Here is a 25,064-nt window from a genome sequence, read left to right as displayed (position 1 = left end):
TAATGTTTGTTTGGAACAGGATCTCAATGTTTCCTACATTGACCTTGAACTTGCTAAGTAGCCATGGAAATCCTTGTGTTTCCCCCCACCACCACCCCCGCCCCTCCCACGCCTTTCCAGTACTGGAATTATAAGTGTGGGCCACCAGAAGTTTTTTGTTTTTTGTTCCAGAAAGAGATTGAGAGAAGGGTAGTTTTAGACAGATGTGTTTTCATGGTGTAGCCCAGACTGGCTTTGAACTCATGAACCCATGATGATCCTGCCTTGACTTCCTGAGAACTTAGATTACAGGTGGAGAAGCACTATACTGCCCCTTGGTTTATTTGAACATTTAATTCTTTTGTGTTATTTCTTAAAATTTTTTTCATTTAAATATTTAGTTTAAATATTTATCAATACAATAATAGTTGCGCCCGGCACGGTGGCGCATGCCTTTAATCCCAGCACTTGGGAGGCAGAGGCAGACGGATTTCTGAGTTCGAGGCCAGCCTGGTCTACAAAGTGAGTTCCAGGACAGCCAAGGATACACAGAGAAACCCTGTCTCGAAAAACAAAAAAACAAAAACAAATAAACAAACAAACCAACAATAATAGTTGCTATTTCTTGTAGGCTTCTTTTATGACAGGCATAATTTGAGGCTTCTTTTTTTTTTTTAATTGTATACAGAGCCCTGTATACAATAGCTTCCCGGGCCAGTGGCTCAGGCAGGCCAATTGCTGAACCAGTTTGACGCAACCTGGTCTACACAGCCAGTTCTCCGACAGCCAGAGCCACATAGTAGGGAGACCTTTACAAACAAAATAACACCATCAAGAAACGTCACCCTTTTTATTATTCAGTCCTTAAGGCAGATATTAGTCAGTACCTAGTAATTGTTCCTGTTTGATTCCTGAATCCAGTACCAAAAGGTGGGGCTCCACAAACCCTGGTAACCCAGCAAAGTGGAACATCTAGCATCGTAGCTGAGCCTGCAGCCTGCAGCTCAACCGCCCTGCACCGAGGAAACTGGAGCCTTCCTTTCCAACCTCCTCCTGTCCCACTAGCCAAGTCCCCGCCCGTCCCTAGAAAGCCCCAAGCCCCGGGATATAAACAGGGCTAGCTAGGTAGGATCCCAGCCACCGCTAGTTCGGAGTCACGTGTCCGAAGCGCTAGAGGTCGTTGCAGGGGTGTGGCTCGGGGGAGTGGTGGCTGGAGGAGGAGCAAGATGGGGTCCTGCCTTATGAGGTGTGCTGAGGTGGTAAGGACCTTGGGAGGACCGGAGATGGGGAGGGACCACAGAGCCTGAAGTGGGGGGTGGGGACTGAACAAGGCCAGGTGCATCCCGGGGAGCTGGGAGGGGGTGGGGTGGGGGGAGGGGCGGGCAGTGGGGGTGATGGTGATAGTGGTCAGATGAATCAAGACAGATGGGAGAAGTCCCAGTGGAAGAAAGAGACAGAAGTGAAAGAAAATGTCAGAGATGAGTCAGAGAAAGAAAGACAGGACAGGCCTTGTCGGGGAGAGTTAGAAACAGACACTGGGGTGGGGGTGGGGGCGGGGGGGCGGGGAAGAGAGGAATACAGGGAAAAGAAGCACCCAATGCAAACAACTGGCACTATCCAGTTCCCTGGTCTTCCCCTAGGCTAACCCTCTGAAAAACAAGAAGCTGTACTACCAGGCTGTCTCTGTGATCAACTTCAGGAAGAGAAGAAGGATGGCCAAAGAGAAGGGCCTCATCAGCCCAGAAGACTTCGCTCAGCTGCAAAAGTACATAGAATGTGAGTCTTTCTCCTGGTCCTTCCATTCTGGAGACTTCATTCTCATGACACTGCATGCCAGTGTCCCAGCCACCTGGAGCTGGTGGTCTCCTTACATAGCCCATCATGCTGGAGCCCCAGCCTCTATCCACCTTCCCTCCTGACAGCTTGCCCCAGGCCTCAAAAGGGGAAAGAGGGCTATTGCTGTGGAAGAGCTGACGTGTCCTTTCATTTGACCCATTTGACCTGTGGGTGTCCAAGTGGAACTCTGACAGAGGGCCAGGCTATCCTTGTGTTCTTGTCTTACTCAGACTCCACCAAAAGGGTCAGCGATGTACTGAAGGTCTTTGACGATGGTGAGATGAACAGATTTTGCCAGGGAGATGTAAGTGGCACGGGGGATGTACTGAAGGTCTTTGACGATGGTGAGATGAACAGATTTTGCCAGGGAGATGTAAGTGGCACGGGGCACTCTTTCCTCAACTACCTCTCCACTGGGATCCCCAACTTCTGGGGATTTTTGTGGGCCCACTTCTTGCTTTCTCCCCTGTAAAGACCCCGTTGTTGGTTGTTACTGTAGCTATTGCTTTAGAACAAAACAAGAGATCCTAGTTAACTCTGGAGATGGCCTAAGAAACCATATTCTGCCTCTTGTGCTTATCAGAACTCTGTATCCATCATCTACCCCCATTCCTCAGTCCCCAGCTTCTCCATCTTGCAGACTCCTCAAAATAACACTCACTTTTATCACAGGCCATTGGGTACCTAGGATTTGAACAATTCATGAAAATGTATCTGGAAATGGAGGAGGTTCCCCATCACCTATGCTGGGCTCTGTTTTGGTCCTTCCATACTAGTCAAGTTGCGGCTGAGAAGACCAAGTCAAAAGGTACGATTAAGCAGGTAGGGCTGGCCTGGGGTGGGGGGTGTCGAAATAGTTTGAATTTGGGAGTGAGGATTGAAATAGTCACATACTGTGATCTCATCAAGGGAGAGGGAGGCAGAAGGTGGTCTCACTGAGCTAGGAGCTAGTAAAAAGAAAGATAAAGGGAGAGCTGAGAAAAGCACAAGAAGACCCAAAGTAGATCTGACCCTGGATCTGCCATGTTTTCATCTTGTAGCCAATGTGATCTGTCTCAGTGATGTGTACTGCTACTTCACCCTCCTAGAAGGTGGCCGGCCAGAAGACAAGCTAGAGTGTGAGTTTGCTGTTCTTAAGCAGGAAAAAGAGGGGGGGGTGGAAAAGGGGAGAGGGGAGGAAAGTATTCCCCAGCCCCCCTTTCCACATTCCTTTGAGATTTATTTGGTTTGGTTTGGTTTAGTTTTTTGAGACAGGGTTTCTCTGTATAGCCCTGGCTGTCCTGGAACTCACTTTGTAGCCTAGGCTGGTCTCGAACTCAGAAATCCACCTGCCTCTGTCTCCTGAGTGCTGGAATTAAAGGTGTGTGCCACCACGCCCGGTTCCTTTGAGATTTTTTTTTTAATATTTTTTTATTATGTATTTTCCTCAATTACATTTCCAATGCTATCCCAAAAGTCCTCCATACCCTCCCCTCCCTCCCTTACCCACCCATTCCCACTTTTTGGCCCTGGCGTTCCCCTGTACTGGGGCATATAAAGTTTGCATGTCCAATGGGCCTCTCTTTCCAGTGATGGCCTACTAGGCCATCTTTTGATACATATGCAGCTAGAGTCAAGAGCTCCGGGGTACTGGTTAGTTCATAATGTTGTTGCACCTACAGGGTTGCAGATCTCTTTAGCTCCTTGGATACTTTCTCTAGCTCCTCCATTGGGAGCCCTGTGATCCATCCAACAGCTGACTGTGAGCATCCACTTCTGTGTTTGCTAGGCCCCGGCATAGTCTCACAAGAGACAGGTATATCAGGGTCCTTTCAGCAAACGCTTGCTAGTGTATGCAATGGTGTCATCATTTGGAGGCTAATTATGGGATAGATCCCTGGATATGGCTGGCAGTCTCTAGATGGTCCATCCTTTTGTCTCAGCTCCAAACTTTGTCTCTGTAATTCCTTCCTTTGAGATTTCTAAAGGCAACAAGGTGAGACCTGAAAATAGGCCTGTTTCCTGTTTCCTCTGTTCTCCTGAGCTGCCTACAGCTAATGCTACCCGCCACAGTCACTTCAGTTCCCATGTCTATACATCCCCACGGAGGTGGCCTCGGATGTTGATGGCACATAGAAGTGTGTGCTGCCTCCGTTGTATTTACCAAGGCCGGCATGCACGGCTGTTTTCCCTTTTTTGTTTCATTTGTATGTGACAGGGTCTCACAATGTGTAACCCATCCTGGTCTCAAATTGTCTATCCTCCTGCCTTAGCTTCCTGAGTCCTGGGATTACAACTGTATACCCTGTGCCTCCCTTCTTTCTGATCTGCTCTGTCAATTTCTATTCTTTTTTTTTTTTTTAAGATTTATTTATTTATTTTATGCATATGAGTATACCTCCATTGCCCTCTTCAGAGACACCAGAAGAGGGCACCAGACTCCATTACAGATGGTTGTGAGCCACCATGTGGTTGCTGGGAATTGAACTCAGGACCTCTGGAAGAGCAGTCAGTGCTCTTAACTGCTGAGCCATCTCTCCAGCCTGTCAGTCCTATTCCTAACTTCAAGATCCCCTCCATATCTCTTTTTTTCTCTTGCTTTCTGAATTCTTGGGGGTTTGTTTTTGTGGTGTTTAATATTCTTTTTGAGGCAGGGCCTCACTATGACTCCCTGGCTGGCCTGGAACTCCCTATGCTGTGGAGCAGCATGGCCTTGAACTCATAGAGATCTGCCTTCCAAGTGCTGGGATTACAGGGCCACCATGCCTGGTTTGGGGATGAGTTCTTTGGATCTCTCGCATAAACTGACCCAGTTGCTCAAACACTTCACAGTCACCTTCAAGCTATATGACATGGACAGAAATGGGATCCTGGATAGCACGGTGAGCTGTGGGACCTGTGTGCTGGGCAAGGGAGTCTGTCCATCTGCCTGTGTTCGCATACCTAGACTTTTCCAGGGTTTCCAGAAACAGAGAAAAGGTTGGGGGTGTAGCTTAATGGCCCAGAGCGTGCATAGCATACAGAAAACCTTGGGTTCATCCCTAAAACTACCCTCTCCCCAGCATTAAATAAAAAAAAAAAAAGCAGAAGACAGTGGTATTGAGGAGATACTTAGTCCCCTAGAACTAACTATGGAAGCAGTTCCCAAGAACTTGGACTCTAAAATAGAGAAGCCAAGAGATGGGAAGCCTATAAATACTTACTTGTCAGAGGTACCTGAGAACAAGAGGTGATTCTGGAAGTGGAATCCAGGAGCCCTGATTTCTAGAGGACGTTTGTATAGTGGCCATAGTAAGTGGCTATCTGTGGCTTTTACCCTCTTTTCTTCAGGAAGTGGAAAAAATCATCCTTCAGATGATGCGAGTGGCCGAATATCTAGACTGGGATGTGTCTGAGCTGAGACCGGTGAGGCAGCTTGTCCTTTTCCTTATTCCATCCCTACCCCCCACGGTCCTGTATCTGCCTTATCCCATCTCCCACGGGTACCTGGTTCCTCTGCTAGCATGACTGTGTGGTGTCCTAGGAGATGGTGGAGAGGGTCTGGGGACCACTCCCAGCCAAAGGCCTTTCTTCCTGTCTGATCAGATCCTTCAGGAGATGATGAGAGAGATGGATCAGGACGGCAGTGGCTCTGTGTCTCTAGACGAGTGGGTCCGTGCTGGGGCTACCACAGTGCCACTGCTTGTGCTCCTGGGGATGGACGTGGTGAGTGAGAAGGGCTGGGGATGGACGTGGTGAGTGAGAAAGGCTGGGGATGGACGTGGTGAGTGAGAAAGGCTGGCAAGGGCAGGGCGAGTGCGGTCTTGGAATATACTCACCAGAGAACCAGGGATTAGCCTTCTAAGAAGCTGGCATCCTCTGTGACCTCCTAGACTATGAAAGATGATGGCAACCATATATGGAGACCCAAGAGATTCACCAGACTGGTCTACTGCAACCTGTGCGAACAGAGCATTAGCCTTGGCAAACAGGGCCTGAGCTGTAACTGTGAGTCACACCGGGAATGTGGGAGCGGGGAAGCTCAGGAGTTAGTGAGGACGCGATGTTATGAACTCAGATGAAACAAGGATTTGGATTTTGGGGCTCTGCTACTCACTCTCTATGATCCTGGGGAAGCAATATAACTTTCTGTTATTAATTATTATTATTTGTATGTTGTGCTAAAGCCCAAGCCTATATATGTCTTTTTTTAAAAATAATCTTTGTTATTTAAAAAAAAAACCCAACAACAACAAACTTGTAGGGCTAGAGATATGGCTCAGCGGTTAAGAGCACTGACTCCTCTTCCAGAGGTCCTGAGTCCAATTCCCAGCAACCACATGGTGGCTCACAACCATCTGTAATGGGATCTGATGCCCTCTTCTGGTATGTCTGAAGACAGCTACAGTGTACTCATATACATAAAATGCATAAATATATCTTTTTAGAAAACCTAGTAAATAAAAAGACAGTATCTCACACTATAGCTCAGGCTGGCCTGGAACTATATGGCCCAAACTGATCGCAAAACTCCCAACAATCTTTTTGCCTCAGTAGTGGCAATGGCAGCTACTGTTGCTACTGCTTCCTTCACCTCCTCCTCTTCTTCCTCTTCCTCCTTCTCCTCCTCCTTCTTTTTGTTTTTGAGACAGGGTCTCTCTCAAGTCATGGCACTTGCTATGTAGACCAGGCTGGCCTCAAACTCATAGAAATTCCCCCCTGCCTCTGCCTCCCAAGTGCTGGGACTGAAGGTGTGCACCACCACACCCAACTTGCCTCAGCCTCTTGAATGTTGCATTAAAGGAGTGAGTCATCATACCCAGTTTCATGTTTTTCTTTAACCTTTAGTTTCCTTGACTGAAAAGGGAGATAACTGTGAACAGTAAATATGTGGATACTGTTATTGCTAGCACATGCCTGCAGTAATAGCATTCCTCAGCTATAGACAGGAAGATCTGGAGTTTAGGGCCAGCCTCAGTTACAGAGGAAGTTTAATTTAAGTCCAGCCTTAAAGGTACAGCCTGGACTACATAAGACTCTGTCTCAAAACAAACAAGCAGTGATGTGAGATGAGTGTCGGTGAGTAAAGGCAGGTGCTCCCAAACATGACTTTCTGAGTTTGATTCCCTAGAACCTGAAATAAAGGGAGAGAACTGACCAGAGAGCTGTCCTCTGATCTCTCTGCATACATTGTGTCACACACATACCCACACGCATAAATGCATGCGGAGGCATTATTATTTTGCAGTACACCAAAGAGTCGATTATTTTACTGAGACAGGTTTGTGTAGCTTTGGCCAGCCTGGACTGGATATGTAGACCAGGCTTGCCTCAAACTCTCAAAGAGCTTCCAGCTCAGTTCCAAACTTAGCACAGGGACAATGTAGAGACAGACAGGAGGTAGCATCTGCATTGTTAGGAGACTGAGGTGAAGTTTGCCCTTGCAAACTTCTCTACCATAACCTGGCAGCCAAGGTTGCATGTCTTGTTCCAGTGAGTGACCCTTCCTCACTCCCAAGAAAGGAGAAGAGGGGGAATAGGCCACCGCTAAGGCTCTGACCTTCTTCCCTCTCCCCAGTCTGTAAGTACATTGTTCATGACCACTGTGCCATGAAGGCCCAGCCTTGTGAAGTCAGCACCTATGCCAAGTCTCGGAAAGACATTGGTGTGAGTGACCCCCATGCCCGCTCATTCCTACACTGCTAACCCTATCCTAGCCCTGGTCCCTAGCCCTCTTCTGCCCCTCGTTGCCTTTCACACGAGGTGCTCCCAGACAAGGAAGGGCTTGCCTCTCTCCCCCAAGGTCCAGTCACACTTATGGGTTCGAGGAGGCTGTCATTCCGGGCGTTGTGACCGCTGCCAGAAAAAGATCCGGACCTACCACAGCCTAACAGGACTGCACTGTGTGTGGTGCCACCTGGAGGTCAGTTCAGGAACTGTCCCTCGAGAGACCCTCTCTACTCTCTTTCTTCTTTTTTTTTTTTTTTAATTTATTTTTTTTTAAGATTTATTATTTTATTATATGTAAGTACACTGTAGCTGTCTTCAGACACTCCAGAAGAGGGAGTCAGATCTCATTACGGATGGTTGTGAGCCACCATGTGGTTGCTGGGATTTGAACTTCGGACCTTTGGAAGAGCAGTCGGGTGCTCTTACCTGCTGCCCTCTCTACTCTCTTACTGCCATAGTTATTCTTGTTCCCAAGGGCTTTCTTTCCTGTCCATACTCTCAAGCTGAGAACTAATAAAGTCCCCTGCATGATTTCTGTTTCCCTTTTGTGCTCCTAGATCCATGATGACTGTCTGCAGGCTGTAGGTCCTGAGTGTGACTGTGGGTTGCTCCGTGATCATATCCTGCCTCCGTGTTCCATCTACCCCAGCGTCCTGGTAAGTCTCTCAACAGCAGCTGGCAGGGAACAGGAGCTTTCCCTGAACAGGAAAGTGTCCCTGTTTTCTTATGAACATACCACTACACATGGAATACCTGTGGTTTGGTATAGAGTTTTGTTACTGTTTCTCACTACGACGTAGCCCTGGCTGGCCTGGAACTTGCTGTGCAGACCAAGCTAGCCTTGAACTCAGATCTGCTTGCCTCTGCCTCCCAAGTGTTGGGATTATAGGATAGGTGTGAGCCACTATACCCAGCCAGAGCGGCGTTTAGAACAGAGGATCCAAGTGAGACCCCCCCATTGGATCCCTGGATAACTCATCTTTCTCTTTCATTGTCTCCAGGTATCTGGACAAGAGTGCAAACACAAGACCACAGATGATACAAGCCTGTGCACCCCTGAGGCTTTTCGGGTACTGGACTGAGGGTCACGGGCTTAAAGGTCATGCCAGCTTTTGATTTGAGTCTTATGGGGAGGGACTGAAGTGGAAAGTAGGGGATACCTCATCTCCAAAAACTCCAGCTTGGTAGAGGAGGAGAGGGGAGGGGAAAAGCATCCTGGGAAATGCCAGTCCTTCTGCAGAGCTTGCCTTCATCCTTGATAAAATCCTGCTTTATTTATCCTTATTTTCTCCCCCCCCCACACACACTGCAGATTGAACCCGTTTCTAACACCCACCCCCTTCTAGTCTTCATCAATCTTAAGAGCGGAGGCAAGCAGGGGCAGAGGTGAGGAGGGGCAGGGCAGAGGTGAGGAGGCCTATGCTGGTTCTTCCTAGATGGAGAGAGAGGATCAGAGTGAGTGGGGAGGAAGGGGATGTGTGTGTGGAGGGGATTTTTTGGGGGAGGGCATTAGAGAAGAGTAGATAGAAATGGAGTACAGAGCGTGAGTCTGGTCATCCGTGCTACAGCCTTTCTTTTCCTCTCACGCAGTGTGCTTTGGAAATTTCAGTACATTCTGAACCCGCGGCAGGTGTTCGACCTGAAGGATGGTCCGGAGCCAGGGTGCGTATAGGTCAGGGGTTGTATCAAAGGGTTTGAGGTGTGTGCGTGCGGGCATGTGTGTGTGTGTGTGGGGGTTGTATGCTCAAGGGGGCCAGGGGAGGGAGGGGGAGAGGGAGAGAGGGAGAGAGAGAGAGAGAGAGACTGTCTGTTAGGATAGGAGACCCAAGAGCTCAGATTTCTAAATGCTTTTTCTCCCTAGTCACTAGGATATTCATTATGTTTGGTTTTCTGACTCTCTCGGTCCCAGTTTCAAAAGATGGAGAGGAAGTAGTTTTGGGTTTCTCCAAACACTAAGGAATAGAAACTCAAATCCCAGTGGTGCACAGGAATCTGCTGTCACCCTAGTTTTCATGTTTGCTGGAAGGGCATTTACCAACTGAACCATCTGCCCACCCCTTGACATTTTATTATTGTTGTTATTGTTATTATTGTTGTCTGTGGGGTGTGTGTGTGTGTGTGTGTGCATGTGCCCATGTGCCACAGTGCATGCACAGAGGTCCTAGGACAACTTTTGAGAGTCTGTGAGGATTGAATCAGATTCCTAAGCTTGCTCGGCAAGCTCTTTTACCCACTTGAAAAATGTTGGCCAGGCAGTGGTGGCTCACACCTTTAATCCCAGCACTTGGGTGGCAGAGGTATGTGGATTTCTGAGTTCAAGGCCAGCCTGGTCTACAGAGTGAGTTCCAGAACAGCCAGGCCTACCTACAGAGAGAAACCCTGTCTCAAAAACAAAACAAAACAAAACAAAAACAAAAACAAGAAAAATAAAAATATGTGTGTGCCAGAGAGAGAGAGAGAGAATGTGTGTGTGTGTGTGTGTGTGTGTGTGTGTGTGTGTGTGTGTGTGTTGGGGTGTTGGGGATGTTTGAGTGAATCAGGGCCAAGGAACAGTTTAAGGTGTCACCTTCAGGAATGCCATACTTCCTTGAGACAGGCTCTCTCAGTGGCTCAGCTCATTAACTAGGCTGGGCTGGTTGACCAGTTATCCCTGTGATCCCCCATCTTATCTCCCCACAGTACTGTAATAACAACATGCCTGATCTTTCTATGTGGGTTCTGGGGATCAAATTCAGGCCCTAGAGTTTGCAAAGCCAGTGCTTTATCAGCTGAGCTAGCCTCCCAGTCCTAAACTGAAGTCCTTTGATGAGGGGGAACGGAGTCATAGGAACAAGAGACAAAAAGTGACTTATCTGTCTAGGACTTGTGGATAGATCTCAGTTATCCTTCTTCGTTTTTCTCTCTTCCCTTTTATCTCAGGCTCAGATTCTTTAAAGATGTTCCTCAGTTCCGGATATTGGTGTGTGGTGGAGATGGCACAGTAGGCTGGGTTCTAGAGACCATTGGTCAGTGCAGGGGGGAGCCTCCCTCTGGGCAGGAAATGGGGCAATAGTGTTCAAGGGCCAGCCTCCTCCATCCATCTCTTCACTTGCCTCCTCCTCAGACAAAGCCAACTTTGCCACTGTGCCTCCCGTTGCTGTGCTGCCCCTGGGCACTGGAAATGATCTGGCTCGGTGCCTAAGATGGGGAAGAGGTAAGTGGGAAAAACGAGGTTTGCGGGAGACTGGGGAGCTTTAAGAGAAAGACACAGGGCTGGAGAGATGGCTCAGAAGTTAAGAGTACTGACTGTTCTTCCAGAGGACCTGGACACTTTTCCCAACACCCACATGACGGCTCCAACCTTCTGCAACTCTGGTCCTAGATAATCTGACGCCACCCTCTGTGGGTACTGCAGACACTTGGTACACAGTCATACAGGCAGGCAAAAACATCCATTCACTTTAGCAAGTAAATAAGCAAATGAATAAATAAATACTGTTTGGGGGGGGATTAAAAACCTAGGGTTCTGATATAAAGAGATTGTTGGGAAAAAGAGAGATACACAAAACTGGGTCCAAGCTAGAGTGGCCAAAGAAGGAGCTTTGGAAGAAAAAAGGATGGTATTCTAAACCAAGGGCTGTTGAGGGTGACAGTCCCCTTCCCTAACAACTCTAGGGCTCAGGATAAAGAAGTGTGGTGGAGGAGTGAGGAACAGTGTGGGGGTGAGAGCTGTGTTTGAGTTGAAGGACGTAGGTAGCAAGGGTCATTCGTACATCAAGCAGCTGTCCACCTGCTTTTTCTGATTGTCTTTTGGAGACAGGGTTTCTCTGTGTAGTCCTGGCTGTCCTGGAACTCACTCTGTAGACCAGGCTGTCCTGGAACTCAGAAATCCTCCTGCCTCTGCACTCACTGATTTCTTTCTGAGGCAGTTGCTTCTGTCTCCTAATACAGTTCAACTTCTGTGTTGTTTTTTTTAAATAATTATTCCTCTATTGTTTTAGCTACATGTATTCCTGGATGCCACCTGTGCGCCTGGTACCTATGGAGGCCAGGCATTTTCTAGTTGTAGTCTCCAGTTCACCTCAGTCCATCTGGCTTTGTGGTACTCATCCACTTTTCCTTTGAAGCCACTGAGGCTTTTGAGTGTTTAAACCTCAAACCACGGTCATCTCTCAAAGAACTTAAGGAAAAAAGCAGAGAGCTCGCTGACTCTATTTTATAATGTAAGACATTTTTAGTTGTCTTACTGTGTTGTGTTTATTTGGTGCATGTGTGTGTGTGTGTGTGTGTGTGTGTGTGTGTGTGTGTGTGTAGCAGCACACATGTGGAGCCCAGGGTATATTAGCTTTGGGAGTAAGTTGTCTCCTTTATTCTTAGGAATTCTGGGGAATCAAACCCAGCTTGATAGTCTTGATAGTGGGCACTTTTATGCACTGAGCCATCTCTCCAGTCCTAACCTAAGACTTGTATATAGACCAGTTTTCATCTAATTTCTTCATTTTTCATATTAGGGACTTTGAAATTGCACATTTGAGTCTTTACTGTGTTATGTCAATGAGACTTTCACGGGGTTCTGTTTATTCAGCCTGAATCATGAGCACAAGAATATACAGAATGTTGCCAGGTTAGGTGTAATTTTAGCACTCAGAGGCAGAGGAAGGCAAACCTGAGTTTGGCACCGTCCGTCCAGACCTATGTATATAGCAAGCTCCAGGCCAGCCAGGGTTACATAGTAAGATCCTGTCACACACACACAGGTTGTATGTGAGCACTGTGAGATTACTCCTCATATAAAAACATCATGAGCTGAGTTCAATGTCCAAAACACACATAAGGACAGAAGGGGAGATCTGACTCCATGACTCATGTCCTCTGATGTCCAAAGGCGTACCATGGCACCATGGCATGCATCCATCTACATATGTGTGTGTCAATGCATGCTCACATGTGTGTGTGTATGTGTGTGTGTGTGTGAGAGAGAGAGAGAGAGAGAGAGAGAGAGAGAACACATGCAAGCATAATATTTTATAAGTGAAAGAAAAATGCCAAGGATTTTCAAGGCTGAAAATACAATTTGAATCTGGATGTGGTGGTGCACATCTTTGATGTCAGCACTCAGGAGGCAGAGGCAGGCTGATGATCCCTGTGAGTACAAGGTCAGCATGATCTATAGAGTGAGTTCTAGGACAGCCACGGCTACAAAGAGACACCTGACTCAGAAAGAAAGAGAGAGAGGAAGGAAGGAAGGGGAAGAAAGAAAGAAAATAAATAAATACATATTTTGGAGATCCATCTGTTCCTGGCAATATCTGTAGCCTGACAGATAAAGGATAGCAGGAGCCTGGTAAGAGCCATGTTAAGGGCTAAGCAGTCAATAAAGACATCTTTAGTAGTTGCTGTTTTAATAGTCCTCCAAAGCAACCTAAACAACATGAAGTTAGTGCCTACTGCTCTGGAGTACAGAAGTCCAAAACAGAAACCAAATTTGGTTTCACTAAAATTAAGAGTTCAGCAGAGTCTGGGGAGAAGCCTCATCAGTTTCTAGAGGCTGCTTACGTTCCTTGGCTGACAGGTCCTGTCCAACCACTAATATTATCTCTCCCATCTGTTGCCATTGTCTCATCTCCTGGGACCTCTTCTCTATCCCCACCCCTAACCCCACCCCAGGTTTTTTTTTGTTTGGTTGGTTGGTTTTTTTTTTTTTTTTTTTTTTTTTTTTTTGGTTTTTCGAGACAGGGTTTCTCTGTGTAGTCCTGGCTGTCCTGGAACTCGCTCTGTAGACCAGGCTGGCCTGGAACTCAGAAATCCGCCTGCCTCTGCCTCCCAAGTGGGATTAAAGGCGTGCGACACCATGCCCGGCCACCCCAGGTTTTTTTTTTTTTTTTTTTTTTTAAGATTTATTTATTATATGTAAGTACACTGTAGCTGTCTTCAGACACTCCAGAAGAGGGCGTCAGATCTTGTTACAGATGGTTGTGAGCCACCATGTGGTTGCTGGGATTTGAACTTCAGACCTTCGGAAGAGCAGTCGGGTGCTCTTACCCACTGAGCCATCTCACCAGCCCCACCCCAGGTTTTTTAAAAAGTCATTTATTTGTGTGTGTTTATCCATGTGCACATATGTATGTGGGCATGCATGCATGTGCCACAATGGTCATACGGAAGTCAGAGGGAAATTTCAGGGGTCAGTTCTCTAGACCAAGTGAGTCCTAAGGACTAAACTCAGGCTTGGCAGCAAGCCCCTTTACCTGCTGAGCCAGTGAGCTGGCTCATTTTTTGGGTTTTTGAGATAGGACCTCACTAAATAGCCCAGGCTGCCCTGGAACTCACTGTGGTATGCAGACAGGCCTTGAACTTGAGGCAATCAATCACCCTTGCCTGGGGCTGAGCGCTAGGATCACCTGCTCAGCTTATCTACCACATTTGCAATGGTGATTGTGATTGTTTTAAGAGATAGTCTGCATAACCCAAGATAATTGCCCATTCTTGATCCCTAATTTAATCTTGCCTGCAGGAATCTCTCTCTCTCTCTCTCTCTCTCTCTCTCTCTCTCTCTCCTTTTTTTTTTAAGTTTTTCGAGATAGGGTTTCTCTGTATAGCCCTGGCTATCCTGGAACTCGCTCTGTAGACAAGGCTGGTCTCGAACTCGAACTTTACGGGGTTATTTTTTTCCAGTTTATGAATTGTTGTTGCCTTTTCTAGTTCTTTACTTTACAGTGCCAGAGATGGAACATAACTTCTTGTACATGGTAGACACAAGGTACTCTACCATGAAGGAATATCTTCTGTCCTTTGTCAATTTTTTTTTAGGCTTGTATTTATTTAACCAAACAGAAAGTGTAAATTTATTGTTGGGAGGTGGTGGTGTATGATTTAATCCCAGCACTCAGGAGGCAGAGGCAGGCAGATCTCTGGTTGCGGTCAGCCTGGTCTACAGAGTGAGTTCCAGGACAACCAGGGCTACACAGAGAAACCATGTCTTGAAATACCAAAAATAAATAAATAAATAAATAAATAAATAAACCAAAACATACTTGTTGGTATGTTTTTGTGAGTTTGGTTGGTTGGTTTGGTCGTTGTTTTTAGAAACATAGTTTTTCTGTGCAGGAATTCAGAAATCCACCTGTCTCTGCCACCCGCAAGAGACATGAGCCACCACAGCCAAGCTACATTTTTGTGTTTTGAGGCAAGGTATCATTGTGCAGTGCAGACTGGCCTTGAACTCCTGTGTAGCCTAGGATGGTCTTCAATAGTTTTCAATAACCCTCCTCCTCTAGCCTCCCACGTACTGGGATTGTTGATATGGGCCAACACAACTGGCTGTCAATTCATCTTTTTCTGTGTTTTTTTTTTTTTTTCTGGTTTGTCTTTCACTATTCAAGGTGTATTGGAATAATTTCTTTATATGTACATACATTGGAAATGTTTGTTTTCTGTAACAGGGTGGAAGGGGCAGCATGGAGCCTAGGCATCTTGCCCTTTCCCTGGCAAGGGGCTGGGGGCTCCTACAGAAGAGGCAGAGGGTGGGAAGTCTGCAGATGGACTCAGAGTGGGCTCCCTGAGGCTCAGGGATGGCTGCAAGCCTGTCTTCTCCATTTCTAGGTTATGAAGGTGAGAATTTGAGAAAGATTCTCAAGGATATAGAGCTAAGTAAGGTGGTATATCTCGACCGATGGTTCCTGGAAGTGATTCCCCAACAAAATGGAGAAAAGAGTGATCCAGTTCCCTCTCAAATCATCAATAACTACTTCTCCATTGGCGTGGTCAGTGGAGTAGGGTCGGGAAGAAGGGAGAAGTGTGGGTTAAGCAGGCAGAAATTGGAGATCAAAAAGGAAGAGACACAGGAAAATTGGGAATTAGGTACATAAGTGGGGTATGGGCTGCAAAGATGAACTTGGGACATGCTGTACTCTAGATGGGGGTGGGGAGAGAAGAGGGGGAGGGCTGGGAGAAGAGGGAAAGAAGACTTAGCATAGAAAGAGGTCTGAACACAGGCAAGTCTGGTCTCTAAAATAAGCTTGTAACTCTCCAGGATGCTTCTATCGCTCACCGATTCCATCTCATGAGAGAGAAATATCCTGAGAAGTTCAATAGCAGGTGAGAGGGGGAAAAGGGGGCGGGGGTGGGGGTTGGGGAGAAGGGTAGGGTAGTTCAGTGGTCATCTACACCTAAGCCTTGTTGACCTGAGTCTGATCCTTGGAACCCATATGGTGGAAAGAGGGAAGTATCTCTTGTAGGTTGTCGGCTGATCTCTGTATACATACAGGAGCACACACACAAAATAGGCTGACCTCTGTGTACATGCATGAGTCTACACACAAAATAAGTATTAAAAGAAGACAGGGAACAAACACTCAGCATCAAGGCTGGATTTGTGCCAGGCATGGTGGCACACGCCTTTAATCCCAGTGCTGACTAGGGAGGCAGAGGTAGTCAGATCCCTGAGTATGAGGTCATCCTAGTCTATATAGGAGTTCAAAGATAGTCAGAGGTACACAGAGAAACCTTGTCTCAAAAAAACAACGAAACGAAACGAAACAAAACAAAACAAACAAGATTGGATTTGTAACCACGTTTGACACAGAATGGTTAGATATGAGCATAAACACTTCTAGGAAACCCCTAAGTAAAGTTACAGTAGTTGCCCTTGGAGCTGGGAAGTTAGCACCCTTCCTGATCACTGTCAGTACTGTGTAACTTGTCTCTTCCCTGCTGGGCCTTTTGTTGGCTGACGCAGAATGAAGAACAAGCTTTGGTACTTTGAGTTTGCCACATCTGAGTCCATCTTCTCAACATGCAAAAAGCTGGAAGAGTCTGTAACCGTTGAGGTGCGTATGATAATACCAACTGGACCCACATCTTTTTAATTTTTTTTGTAGACAGGGTCTCACATCATAGCCCAGGCTGGCCTAGGACTTGTGGCAATCCTTCTGCCTCCAAGTTCTAAATTCTGGGATTACAAATTTTTTCGTTTCCTTGTATTCAAGTTTCTTTCCTACATAGGAGCCCTTGAGAATATCAAATATGTGTGACCTACACTTCTTTGACCACCCAGCTCTCCAACCCTGTCTTACCAAGTCCTTTAGATACACTAGTACCTTGAGCTAGTGAGGTGGATCAGCAGGTAACCAGTTTGTTACCAAGCTTGATAGCCTGAGTTCCAGCCCTGTGACTCACAGGGAGTAAGGAGAGAACTAACTCCTACATTGTCCTCTTAACTGCCATACAAGTATACATACCTGTCCCCCATCCCCTCACATACAGACAAAAATTAAATACATTTTAATTATTTTTTTCTTTTGGAGACAGGGTCTCTGTTGTGTACATCTGGCTATTGTGGAGTTTAATATATAAACCAGGCTGGCCTCAAACTCACAGAGATTTATCTGCCTCTGCCTCCTGACTGTTGGGATTAAAAGGTGTGTGCCTGCCACCATGCTAGGCTAATAAACATATTTCTTAGATGGTACAAGTCTTTAATCCCAGCATTCCAGAATTCTCTGAGTTCAAAGCCAGCCTGGTCTGCAGAGCGAGTTCCAGGACAGCCAGAGCTACAAAGAGAAACCCTGTCTTGAAAAACCAATTATATATCTATTGGGTTTTTTTGGCTTTGCTCTCCTGCATACCTTAATCCTTTCCTTTTTTTTCTTTTTTTTTAAGATTCATTTATTTAATTTATATGAGTACACTGTAGCTATCTTCAGACACACCAGAAGAGGGCATCAGATCCCATTACAGATGGTTGTGAGCCACCACGTGATTGCTGGGATTGAACTCAGGACCTCTGGAAGAGCAGTCCTCCTGCACACCTCTTAATTCTGGCAGGAGCAGCTACATCTCACAGCAGTGCTGTAAGGTGGGATTCTACGTGCTCTCCGGCCACCATTCCGCCCCTCTCCCCTCAGATATGCGGGAAGCTGCTGGATCTGAGCGACCTATCCCTAGAAGGCATTGCGGTATTGAACATCCCGAGCACGCACGGTGGCTCCAACCTCTGGGGTGACACCAAGAGACCTCATGGGGATACATGTGAGATCAACCAGGCATTGGGCAGTGCGGCCAAAATAATCACAGACCCCGATATCCTGAAGACCTGTGTGCCAGGTGAGACAAGCACCCCGTGGCGCCGATGTGGGCAGATCTGAGGGGAAGGTGCGAATCTTACAGGAGAACCGGCTTCTTTTCTGCTTCTCACCCCCCCCCCCCCAGACATGAGTGACAAGCGGCTGGAAGTGGTAGGAATAGAGGGTGCAATTGAGATGGGCCAGATCTATACCAGGCTCAAGAGTGCTGGACACCGGCTGGCCAAGTGCTCCGAGATCACATTCCAGTAAGGAGGACTCCAGCCAGGGCTCCTGGGGGGAGGGAGGTGATAGTTCATGGGAATGGGGTTGGGAGTCATTTTATTGGGTCTTTCTCCATGATAGAAGCTAACCTGAGAAAGCAGAGTTTTGATGTTCGGTTGGTAAGAATATCTCAACCAGTCTTTCTCGACCTCTTGCAGGACCACAAAAACCCTCCCCATGCAAATTGACGGGGAGCCCTGGATGCAGGCACCCTGTACAGTGAGTATTGTCTATGCCCGCAGAAGCTGGACCCTTAGGCTTCCATGGAACCTAAGTCTCCATTCTACGGCTTCTTTACTTCTCCCTGGTGCCCCAGGTTCCCCTGTGTACTGTTATCCCCAAACTCCAGTTTCCGGTACCCCAGCTACTTACCCCAGAGCCCTAATGCCCTAAGGGCTGGCTTCCAAGTGCGTTTCCTTCCCTTTTCAGATCAAGATCACCCATAAGAACCAGATGCCTATGCTTATGGGTCCACCTTCCAACTCCTACAATTTCTTTGGCTTTTGGAGCTGAAGAAGCTCTCTGCCTTGAGCCTACCTCCCAGTTCCTGAAGATTTCCTACTGTCTAGATGCTGCCACACCTTCCTGCCAGCCAGCCCAGAGGGATGTTCCATCACCTTCACAGTATTTATTATCCTCTGCCACCTCACTGCTCCCATACAGACATCCTTACACAACCAGCAACGCAACAAGGAACACTGAAAAAATGCCTCATTCTAATAAAGTGACTTTCTCCATTACCCTTACCCCTCTACAGACAGATTTAAAAGCAGACAGAACAAATAAACGAACAGCAACAAAAGCCCTCCCGCAAGGTTCTGAGAATTTATTTCAGATATTGGTAGTCTCGAAGGGAAGACTGCAGAAAACACAGGCACTGCTGTCAACCCCAGGAAATCCACGGTGCCTTGAGAATGATCAGACCTGCTGTCCACTGAGGAGCGGGCTGTTTTCTCCAAGGCCGCGGGCGCGGAAGACCGGAGGCAGGCGCAGCCAGTGAGTGCTACCATGTGGCATTTGGGAAACTGAGCCCTGCTTCTTAAGTCTATGCCTAGTATGGAAAGAGAGAGAAGAGGGGGGAAACAGTCAGCAAGGGCAACCTGCCTACGCTAATCCTATATCCCAGGTTTGCTTGGCTTTGACTGTAACCCTCTCCCCTCTTCTTTACCCTACTTAGTGTTCATCTTCCATTGTCTCTCTAGTCACTGACATACATTCCCCCTAACCTCTATACATTTCTCCACGCCCCACCCCCTCTCAATACAGGGTCTCACTGAGTAGCTCTGCTCTGGCTGTCCTGGAAACTCACTATGTAGACCTCACTGTCATGTCCTGCAAAATTTACCTTTTTCATAGGTGACTAATATGCTTTACCCCAACTGCCCTGTTTTGTTTTTGTTTTGTTTTGTTTTATATTTTACAGTTCTATTTACTTATGGGTGGGGGTGCACGGTCCACATGTGGAGGTCAGAGGGAAATTTTGGGGAATGTGTTCTCTTCTAGCACCAGAGATTGAATTCAGGTGGTGAGCCTTGGTGGTTCCCCACTGAGCCAAATCACTGGCCTCGGACTCACTCTTTTTTTTTTTTTAATTTATTTGTTTTATGTATATGAGTATACTGTTGCTGTCTTCAGACACTTAATATTAACAACTCTTAATATCAACAACAGCTGCATATCGACAATTGCTTCACTCTTGTTTCTACTCCAGGAGGCTTGCCCACATAGCTTCTAATGCCAATAATCTTCAGAAGTTTAAAACTACTTCTCAAAGGCACCACAGGAAGCCTGCAGCCCAGGCCTGTCTGGCTCCACTTCTGGGCTCTCTCCTGGGCACCATGCTTCCTCAAGGGAGTAATAGTGGGAGCAGTAGTTTTGCACCCCTAAAGGAAGAGTGGTTGGTGGTAATAATGGGTGAGGACCTGGATACTGGATAGCTGTGTCTTACCTATGTATCAGAGATGCAAGGACCACAGCCACCAACACCAGCAAGATACCTACAAGCAAGGGAGCCTGCCCAAGGCCACCGTCTTGACCTATAAATGAGAATTCCAGAAACTGCATCACTGTCTGTTCCCTCCCAGCTAGCCTCTGTCCATTCCGTTTCTTCTAGTTCATGTTTAAGTACTCACCAGGAACAACAAGTTGGGTGCTGGCCACTGCCAGGCTGTTGGCGTCAGCCAAAGACACATTGAGGCAATATGTCCCTGAGCCACCTTTCAGCACTTGGTGTAGAACCAGCTGGCAGTCTGGGCTCGGTGGAACAGACTGGCACAGCCTCTGGGCAGGGGGCTGGCACCCTGGTGATGAAATGTCCATACAGGCTTCCTTGGGTAGCCTGAGAAGAGGATGAGTTTGCGGGCTGGAGAGATGGCTCAGCGGGTAAGCACACACTGACTGCTCTTCTGGAGCAGTTCAAATCTCAGCAACCACATGGTGGCTCACAACCACCCATAATGAGATCTGACGCCCTCTTCTAGTGCTGTCTGAAGACAGCTACAGTGTGCTTAGATACAATAATAAATAAATCTTTGGGCCTGAGCAAGAGAGGCCAACCAGAGCGAGTGGGGTTGACCAGAGTAAGCAGAGGTCCTAAATTCAATTCTCAACAACCATATGAAGGCTCACAACCATCTGTACAGCTACAGTGTACTCATATACATTAAATAAATAAACAAACAAACAAATAAATAAGAGTACGAGTTGGCATCAAAGGATCTGAAAAGGGACAGAACTCCAGAAAGAGTGACAGTCATCCTCAAGGGTTACCAGGACAACCAGCAGGACACTCACCCGCCTTGGCAGGACACAGTCAGCTCAAATGCATCCCCTTCACTGAATGGCACAGCCTGCAGGATCTCAGCACTTTCAATACCCTCTGCAAGGTTGCAACTTTTTAAGTTAGGATTCCTCTACCAAGACCAGAAAGAAAGCCCAGGGGGTGTTCTCCCAAAACTATCTCTGCCATTGGGGTATTCTCAAGTAATTTCTCCCAAGGTACATTACTACTGGCTAGCCTGGGCAGCTTATGCCTCATTGCCTCAGTCCCCAACATAGGCAAGACTCACGGACAATGTCCAGGGCGAGGGAGAAAGAACCATATCGATATAGAACACAGTCCAGGGGAACTTGTCTCTTCACAAGCATTATGGTGTCGGTGTCATCCAGTAGAGGGCTAATGGACCCTGTCAGGAGAAGATTTGAGGGGGCAGAGTCAAGAACTCTCTTAGAGACAGAGACCAAGCAGGCATTGTCCCAAGTACAACCAGAGCTACAGGATGCTATAATGACTGCTTTGAATCAGCCAAGATCTGGTAGGTCGGGCTGGTGAGATGGCTCAGTGGGTAAGAGCACCCGACTGCTCTTCCGAAGGTCTGGAGTTCAAATCCCAGCAACCACATGGTGGCTCACAACCATCTGTAAGAAGATCTGACTCCCTCTTCTGGAGTGTCTGAAGACAGCTACAGTGTACTTACATATAATAAATAAATAAATCTTTAAAAAAAAAAAAAAAAAAAAAGATCTGGTAGGTCTCATATATAAGGAAGCTATGTTAGGGAAAAAAAATGTTTGTTTGTTTTTCCCCCACATAGGGAAAGAGAACACACACACATACACTTCAAGACTGGAGAAATGGCCCAGTGGCTTAACATACTGGTTGTTCTTATAGAAAATCTGGGTACAATTCTCAGGACCTACATGGTGGCTTACAACCATCTGTAAGTCTAGATTCAGGGCAGGGGATCCAATGCCCTCTTGAGTTCTCCATGAGCATGAGGCACACACACACACACACACACACACACACACACACACACACACACACACACACAGAGTGTACAAACATGCTGGTAAAACTATTAAACATACATTTTTTAAGCCGGGCGTGGTGGCGCATGCCTTTAATCCCAGCACTGGGAAGGCAGAGGCAGGTGGATCTCTGAGTTCGAGGCCAGCCTGGTCTACAGAGTGAGTTCCAGGACAGCCAAGGCTATACTGAGAAACCCTGTCTCGAAAAACAAAAAAAAAAAAAAAGAAATGGCAGGATCAGGGTGTTAGAATCTGACATATCTGTATTCATGCTTGAACAGAAAATGTAATACAACTGTTAATAACCATAGGTGTTCCCTTGGCTTCCTGGCTGTTATCCTTGGAGGTAAATAAAACCAATCCATTCTTCCCTGGTGGACTAGGGAAAACTCCTATACTGAACTCCACAGCTCTTGCATGCGGTTAAGACAGTCTGTAGGCCTTAGAGCTAGTGAGAATTCTGAGGTGGCCACGATGCTAAAGAAAGGATTGCTTAGCATCTGAGTCTGGGTGAGACTTCAGAGTGGAAAACTGACAGCCCGCCTCCAAGAACCTCCATATTCACGTGTTCTTACCTGTAGAACTTTGTGTGGGCAGCAATGGGCTGGCATCTGGACCCTCTGTGGTTGTTGCTTGTGCAACGGTGGTTCCAGAAGGCCTTGTGGGTGTGGTACCTGTACCCTCTGTAGTTGACACCTCTGCCAGTGTGGTATCTATGACCGCTGAGGTCAGCATCTGCTCAGATGTAGTAGCTGTGACCTCTGTGGTTGGCATTTGTACAACTGTGGTTCCAGAGGGCTGTGTAGTTGGCATCTGGCCAGGTGTAGTACCCACAACTTTTGTAGTGGTTCCTTGCCTAGATGTGGTTCCAGGTGCTTCTGCAGTTGGCATGTAGCCATCTGTGGTACCCGGGACTGGGGAGGAACCACAGGAAACAAGAGGAATGGCAGCCTGCAGTACCACCTGGGCAGTGACTGAGCCCGACTCCAGGTAAGTGTGAGTGACATCAAGTGCCCGAGAGATCAGGGTCCCAGTACCATCTCCAAAGTCCCATGTGTAGGAGAGGTCGGCCTCGGCCAAATAACCACTGGGGTCGTGGAGCTGAAGGGCAAAGATGAGAGGATGATTTCTCAGGAAGTGCTTGGTCTCTCCGTCCAAGGCCTGTAGCTGGGACACACTCACGGAGAAAGGTACCTGGTCTGCAGTTGGAGCCAGAAAAATCAGAACGAGGACCAAGTCACATCTCTTTCACAGCCACATTCTCCAGGTACAAGCTGCCTGGCCAGGTCTTTATTTCTCTCTAAGCCTCACATTTCTCCGCCCAGGTCTTTCTGCCCCTCCCCTCTGAAGGTTGGGTACTTCCTCTTTCCAGTCCAAGCCAGCCTCCCCACCTTCTGCCCTATGCCCGACTGGCCTAGCTCCTCTTTAAGCCCTTACCAGTAATGGTGAAGGTTGAACTGGCGTGAGCAAGGGGCACGTAGCTCTGGGAACCCCGTCGGTGGTAGACAGTCACTTCCATTGTGTGTGTGCCCAGCTTTGCGTGGCCCGTAGCAATGCTCAGCCTGGACACTGGACCCCCCAGAACTTGCCAGTATTTTCCTGAGAGAAAAGCAAGAAAGAGAAGGCAATTGGTCAAAGAGAACGGAAAGGTAGTTTGAAAAGGCTTCAGAGAAGGGAGGTCGAGGGTGTCCTCCAGAAGGTGTCTGGAAGGGCGGGCCCAGGGCTCCTCTCATAGGATTTCAGTTGGGAAGAGGTGCTAGGGAACCTCACCCCAGGTCTTCCAAACATAAACAAAGCTTCTCTTCGGAGGTTTAGGACCAGATGGGCAGGGTCCACCGTCAGGGAAGACACAGGCATCATCAGGCTCCTGTGGATACACTGGCTGTCCTCCCCACACCTGGCTCCCTAGAAAGGAGACACAGTCAACCTCAAGCTCTGTCATTCCTCCGGGTATGCTCAAACTCCTTAAAGAGTTCCTGGTGGATGGGGCTGTAGGAGTAAGCCTTAGCTGTAACTACAGTCTCCATACTATAACCCATGTAAGATGGCATGGAGAGCGGGGATTTATGGACACCACAACTTGAGATTCATATCATAGAGAATCTAAATAGAAGATTGGATGTCCATAGAATAAAATGTTTATAGTGACTCTCTAGTCAGATTCAGAGCAGCAGCAGCAGCATCAACAGCAGCAGTGAACGGTGAATATGTGCTGTAGGTCCAGACAACTGTGCTGAGGACTTTACATAGATATGCCCTTTTTCAGCTTCTTAATTCTGTCAAGGCACCACACCCACTTTACAGAGGGGGAAACAGGCACACAGCAACTTAACCCATCCAGGGTCCGAGCTACTGATGGATTTACATCTAAGCCTGTGTGACTTTAGCAATCTGTTGTCCTCCGATTCGGAAACTATCATTTTTGTATACTTACAGTATATATTGACTATAATGAGTATAAACATCATTTAGGGTTTTTTTGGTTTGGTTTGGTTTTTAAAGATTCTATGGGGGTGGTGTTGGGGAATAAAGGTCCTGTGGACTAGCACTTGACAAGCATGCATGAGGCCCTAAGTTTGAACCCCAGCACTGTTTAAAAAATAGAAGAGGGAGGGGACTTTCCCAGAGCTTACTGGGGATACCTGGGAATCTGAGTCCCAGGAATAAGGCTCAGGAGGTACTGAGAAAGGTACTTACCATTGATGATGGTGTTGTTGGCCCAGATAACCTGACCATCCGGTAGTACCTTTTGACTTCCAGGGAAGTGCAGGGCAATGGAAAAGGAGGCATTTGCACCAACCAGTGTAGGCCCATCATTAATGACCCTCAGAGATACCTGGCCACCTGGGAAGGGACGCCATTAGCTGGGATTCTGGTTTCCCCTCTCCAAACCTCTCTCCCAACCTGCTTAAATTTAACCCTGTTCTTAGTCTCCCGTAATCCCATCTCTCCAGAATTTCCAAATCCTACCTCTCCAGCAGTTAGACCCCTGCACCTCTGTCCACTCGGGGTACAGCTGCCTGTTCCAGGTTTTAGTTACAAGTTGTCTTGGGACACCAAGCCAGTCCTGATTCCTGGATCCTAAAAGAAATGTACCATAAGATCCTGGGATCCTTAGTCCCTTCTCAGAGGAGAGGGCTATGTCCCATGTCATCTCACTGTTAAATTCAAAGTGAAATTTATTAATTTTGGCGGTATGGAAAGCAGCACTGAGACTGAATTGAGGACCCAACACCTGTACTCTACCAGTGACCCATATCCTCAACCCTCTTTTTACTTTACTTTAAATGCTTTTATTAATTTATTAAAGCTGGGTATAGTGGTGCCTACACTTGGGAGAGAGAGGTGGGTGGATCTCTGTGAGTTCAAGGCTAGCCAGGCTTACAAATAGAGCTCCAGGGTGTTCAGGGCTACATAGCGAGAGCC

The 25,064-nt window shown here is 47.3% G+C and overlaps 2 protein-coding genes across 19 annotated transcripts in view; one reads left to right on the top strand and one right to left on the bottom strand.

Annotated features, from left to right (window-relative positions):
• Dgka (diacylglycerol kinase, alpha) overlaps positions 1-18,633 on the top strand; it is a 24,954-nt gene extending 6,321 nt beyond the window's left edge. For 3 of the 16 annotated variants that reach the window (NM_001358746.1, NM_001358745.1, NM_016811.3), the window contains 23 exons: positions 1,620-1,755; positions 2,046-2,119; positions 2,488-2,623; positions 2,856-2,933; positions 4,627-4,676; positions 5,125-5,199; positions 5,380-5,499; positions 5,667-5,781; positions 7,352-7,440; positions 7,577-7,696; positions 8,061-8,159; positions 8,505-8,573; positions 8,816-8,889; positions 9,094-9,165; positions 10,423-10,508; positions 10,607-10,696; positions 15,085-15,245; positions 15,515-15,579; positions 16,220-16,310; positions 17,388-17,586; positions 17,692-17,812; positions 17,987-18,047; positions 18,258-18,630. In NM_001358746.1, the coding sequence (NP_001345675.1) occupies positions 1,692-1,755; positions 2,046-2,119; positions 2,488-2,623; positions 2,856-2,933; positions 4,627-4,676; positions 5,125-5,199; positions 5,380-5,499; positions 5,667-5,781; positions 7,352-7,440; positions 7,577-7,696; positions 8,061-8,159; positions 8,505-8,573; positions 8,816-8,889; positions 9,094-9,165; positions 10,423-10,508; positions 10,607-10,696; positions 15,085-15,245; positions 15,515-15,579; positions 16,220-16,310; positions 17,388-17,586; positions 17,692-17,812; positions 17,987-18,047; positions 18,258-18,341 (2,193 nt within the window). In that variant the 5' untranslated portion in view covers positions 1,620-1,691 and the 3' untranslated portion in view covers positions 18,342-18,630. Of the gene's footprint in view, positions 1-1,151; positions 1,239-1,619; positions 1,756-2,045; positions 2,189-2,487; positions 2,624-2,855; positions 2,934-4,626; positions 4,677-5,124; positions 5,200-5,379; positions 5,500-5,666; positions 5,782-7,351; positions 7,441-7,576; positions 7,697-8,060; positions 8,160-8,504; positions 8,603-8,815; positions 8,890-9,093; positions 9,166-10,422; positions 10,509-10,606; positions 10,697-11,483; positions 11,706-15,084; positions 15,246-15,514; positions 15,580-16,219; positions 16,311-17,387; positions 17,587-17,691; positions 17,813-17,986; positions 18,048-18,257 lie in introns of those variants that run through there. The other 13 variants (NM_001372366.1, XM_011243359.2, XM_030244865.1 and 10 more) reach the window with 13 other exon arrangements.
• The window catches only part of Pmel (premelanosome protein), a 24,351-nt gene continuing 17,812 nt past the window's right edge, over positions 18,526-25,064 (bottom strand). For 2 of the 3 annotated variants that reach the window (XM_030244967.1, XM_006513405.4), the window contains exons 3-12: positions 24,609-24,719; positions 24,336-24,482; positions 23,409-23,543; positions 23,076-23,237; positions 22,214-22,837; positions 20,897-21,013; positions 20,622-20,706; positions 19,961-20,166; positions 19,777-19,864; positions 18,640-18,879 (exon numbers count right to left, since the gene is read on the bottom strand). In XM_030244967.1, coding sequence (XP_030100827.1) covers positions 18,747-18,879; positions 19,777-19,864; positions 19,961-20,166; positions 20,622-20,706; positions 20,897-21,013; positions 22,214-22,837; positions 23,076-23,237; positions 23,409-23,543; positions 24,336-24,482; positions 24,609-24,719 — 1,808 coding nt within the window. In that variant the 3' untranslated portion in view covers positions 18,640-18,746. Of the gene's footprint in view, positions 18,880-19,776; positions 19,865-19,960; positions 20,167-20,621; positions 20,707-20,896; positions 21,014-22,213; positions 22,838-23,075; positions 23,238-23,408; positions 23,544-24,335; positions 24,483-24,608; positions 24,720-25,064 lie in introns of all 3 variants that reach the window. The other variant, NM_021882.4, reaches the window with a different exon arrangement.

This window comes from Mus musculus, chromosome 10 (genome assembly GCF_000001635.26).
Source record: "Mus musculus strain C57BL/6J chromosome 10, GRCm38.p6 C57BL/6J".
Taxonomy (NCBI): domain Eukaryota; kingdom Metazoa; phylum Chordata; class Mammalia; order Rodentia; family Muridae; genus Mus; species Mus musculus.
Note: the sequence above shows the minus strand (reverse complement) of the source record. Positions and strands in the feature narration are given on the sequence as shown.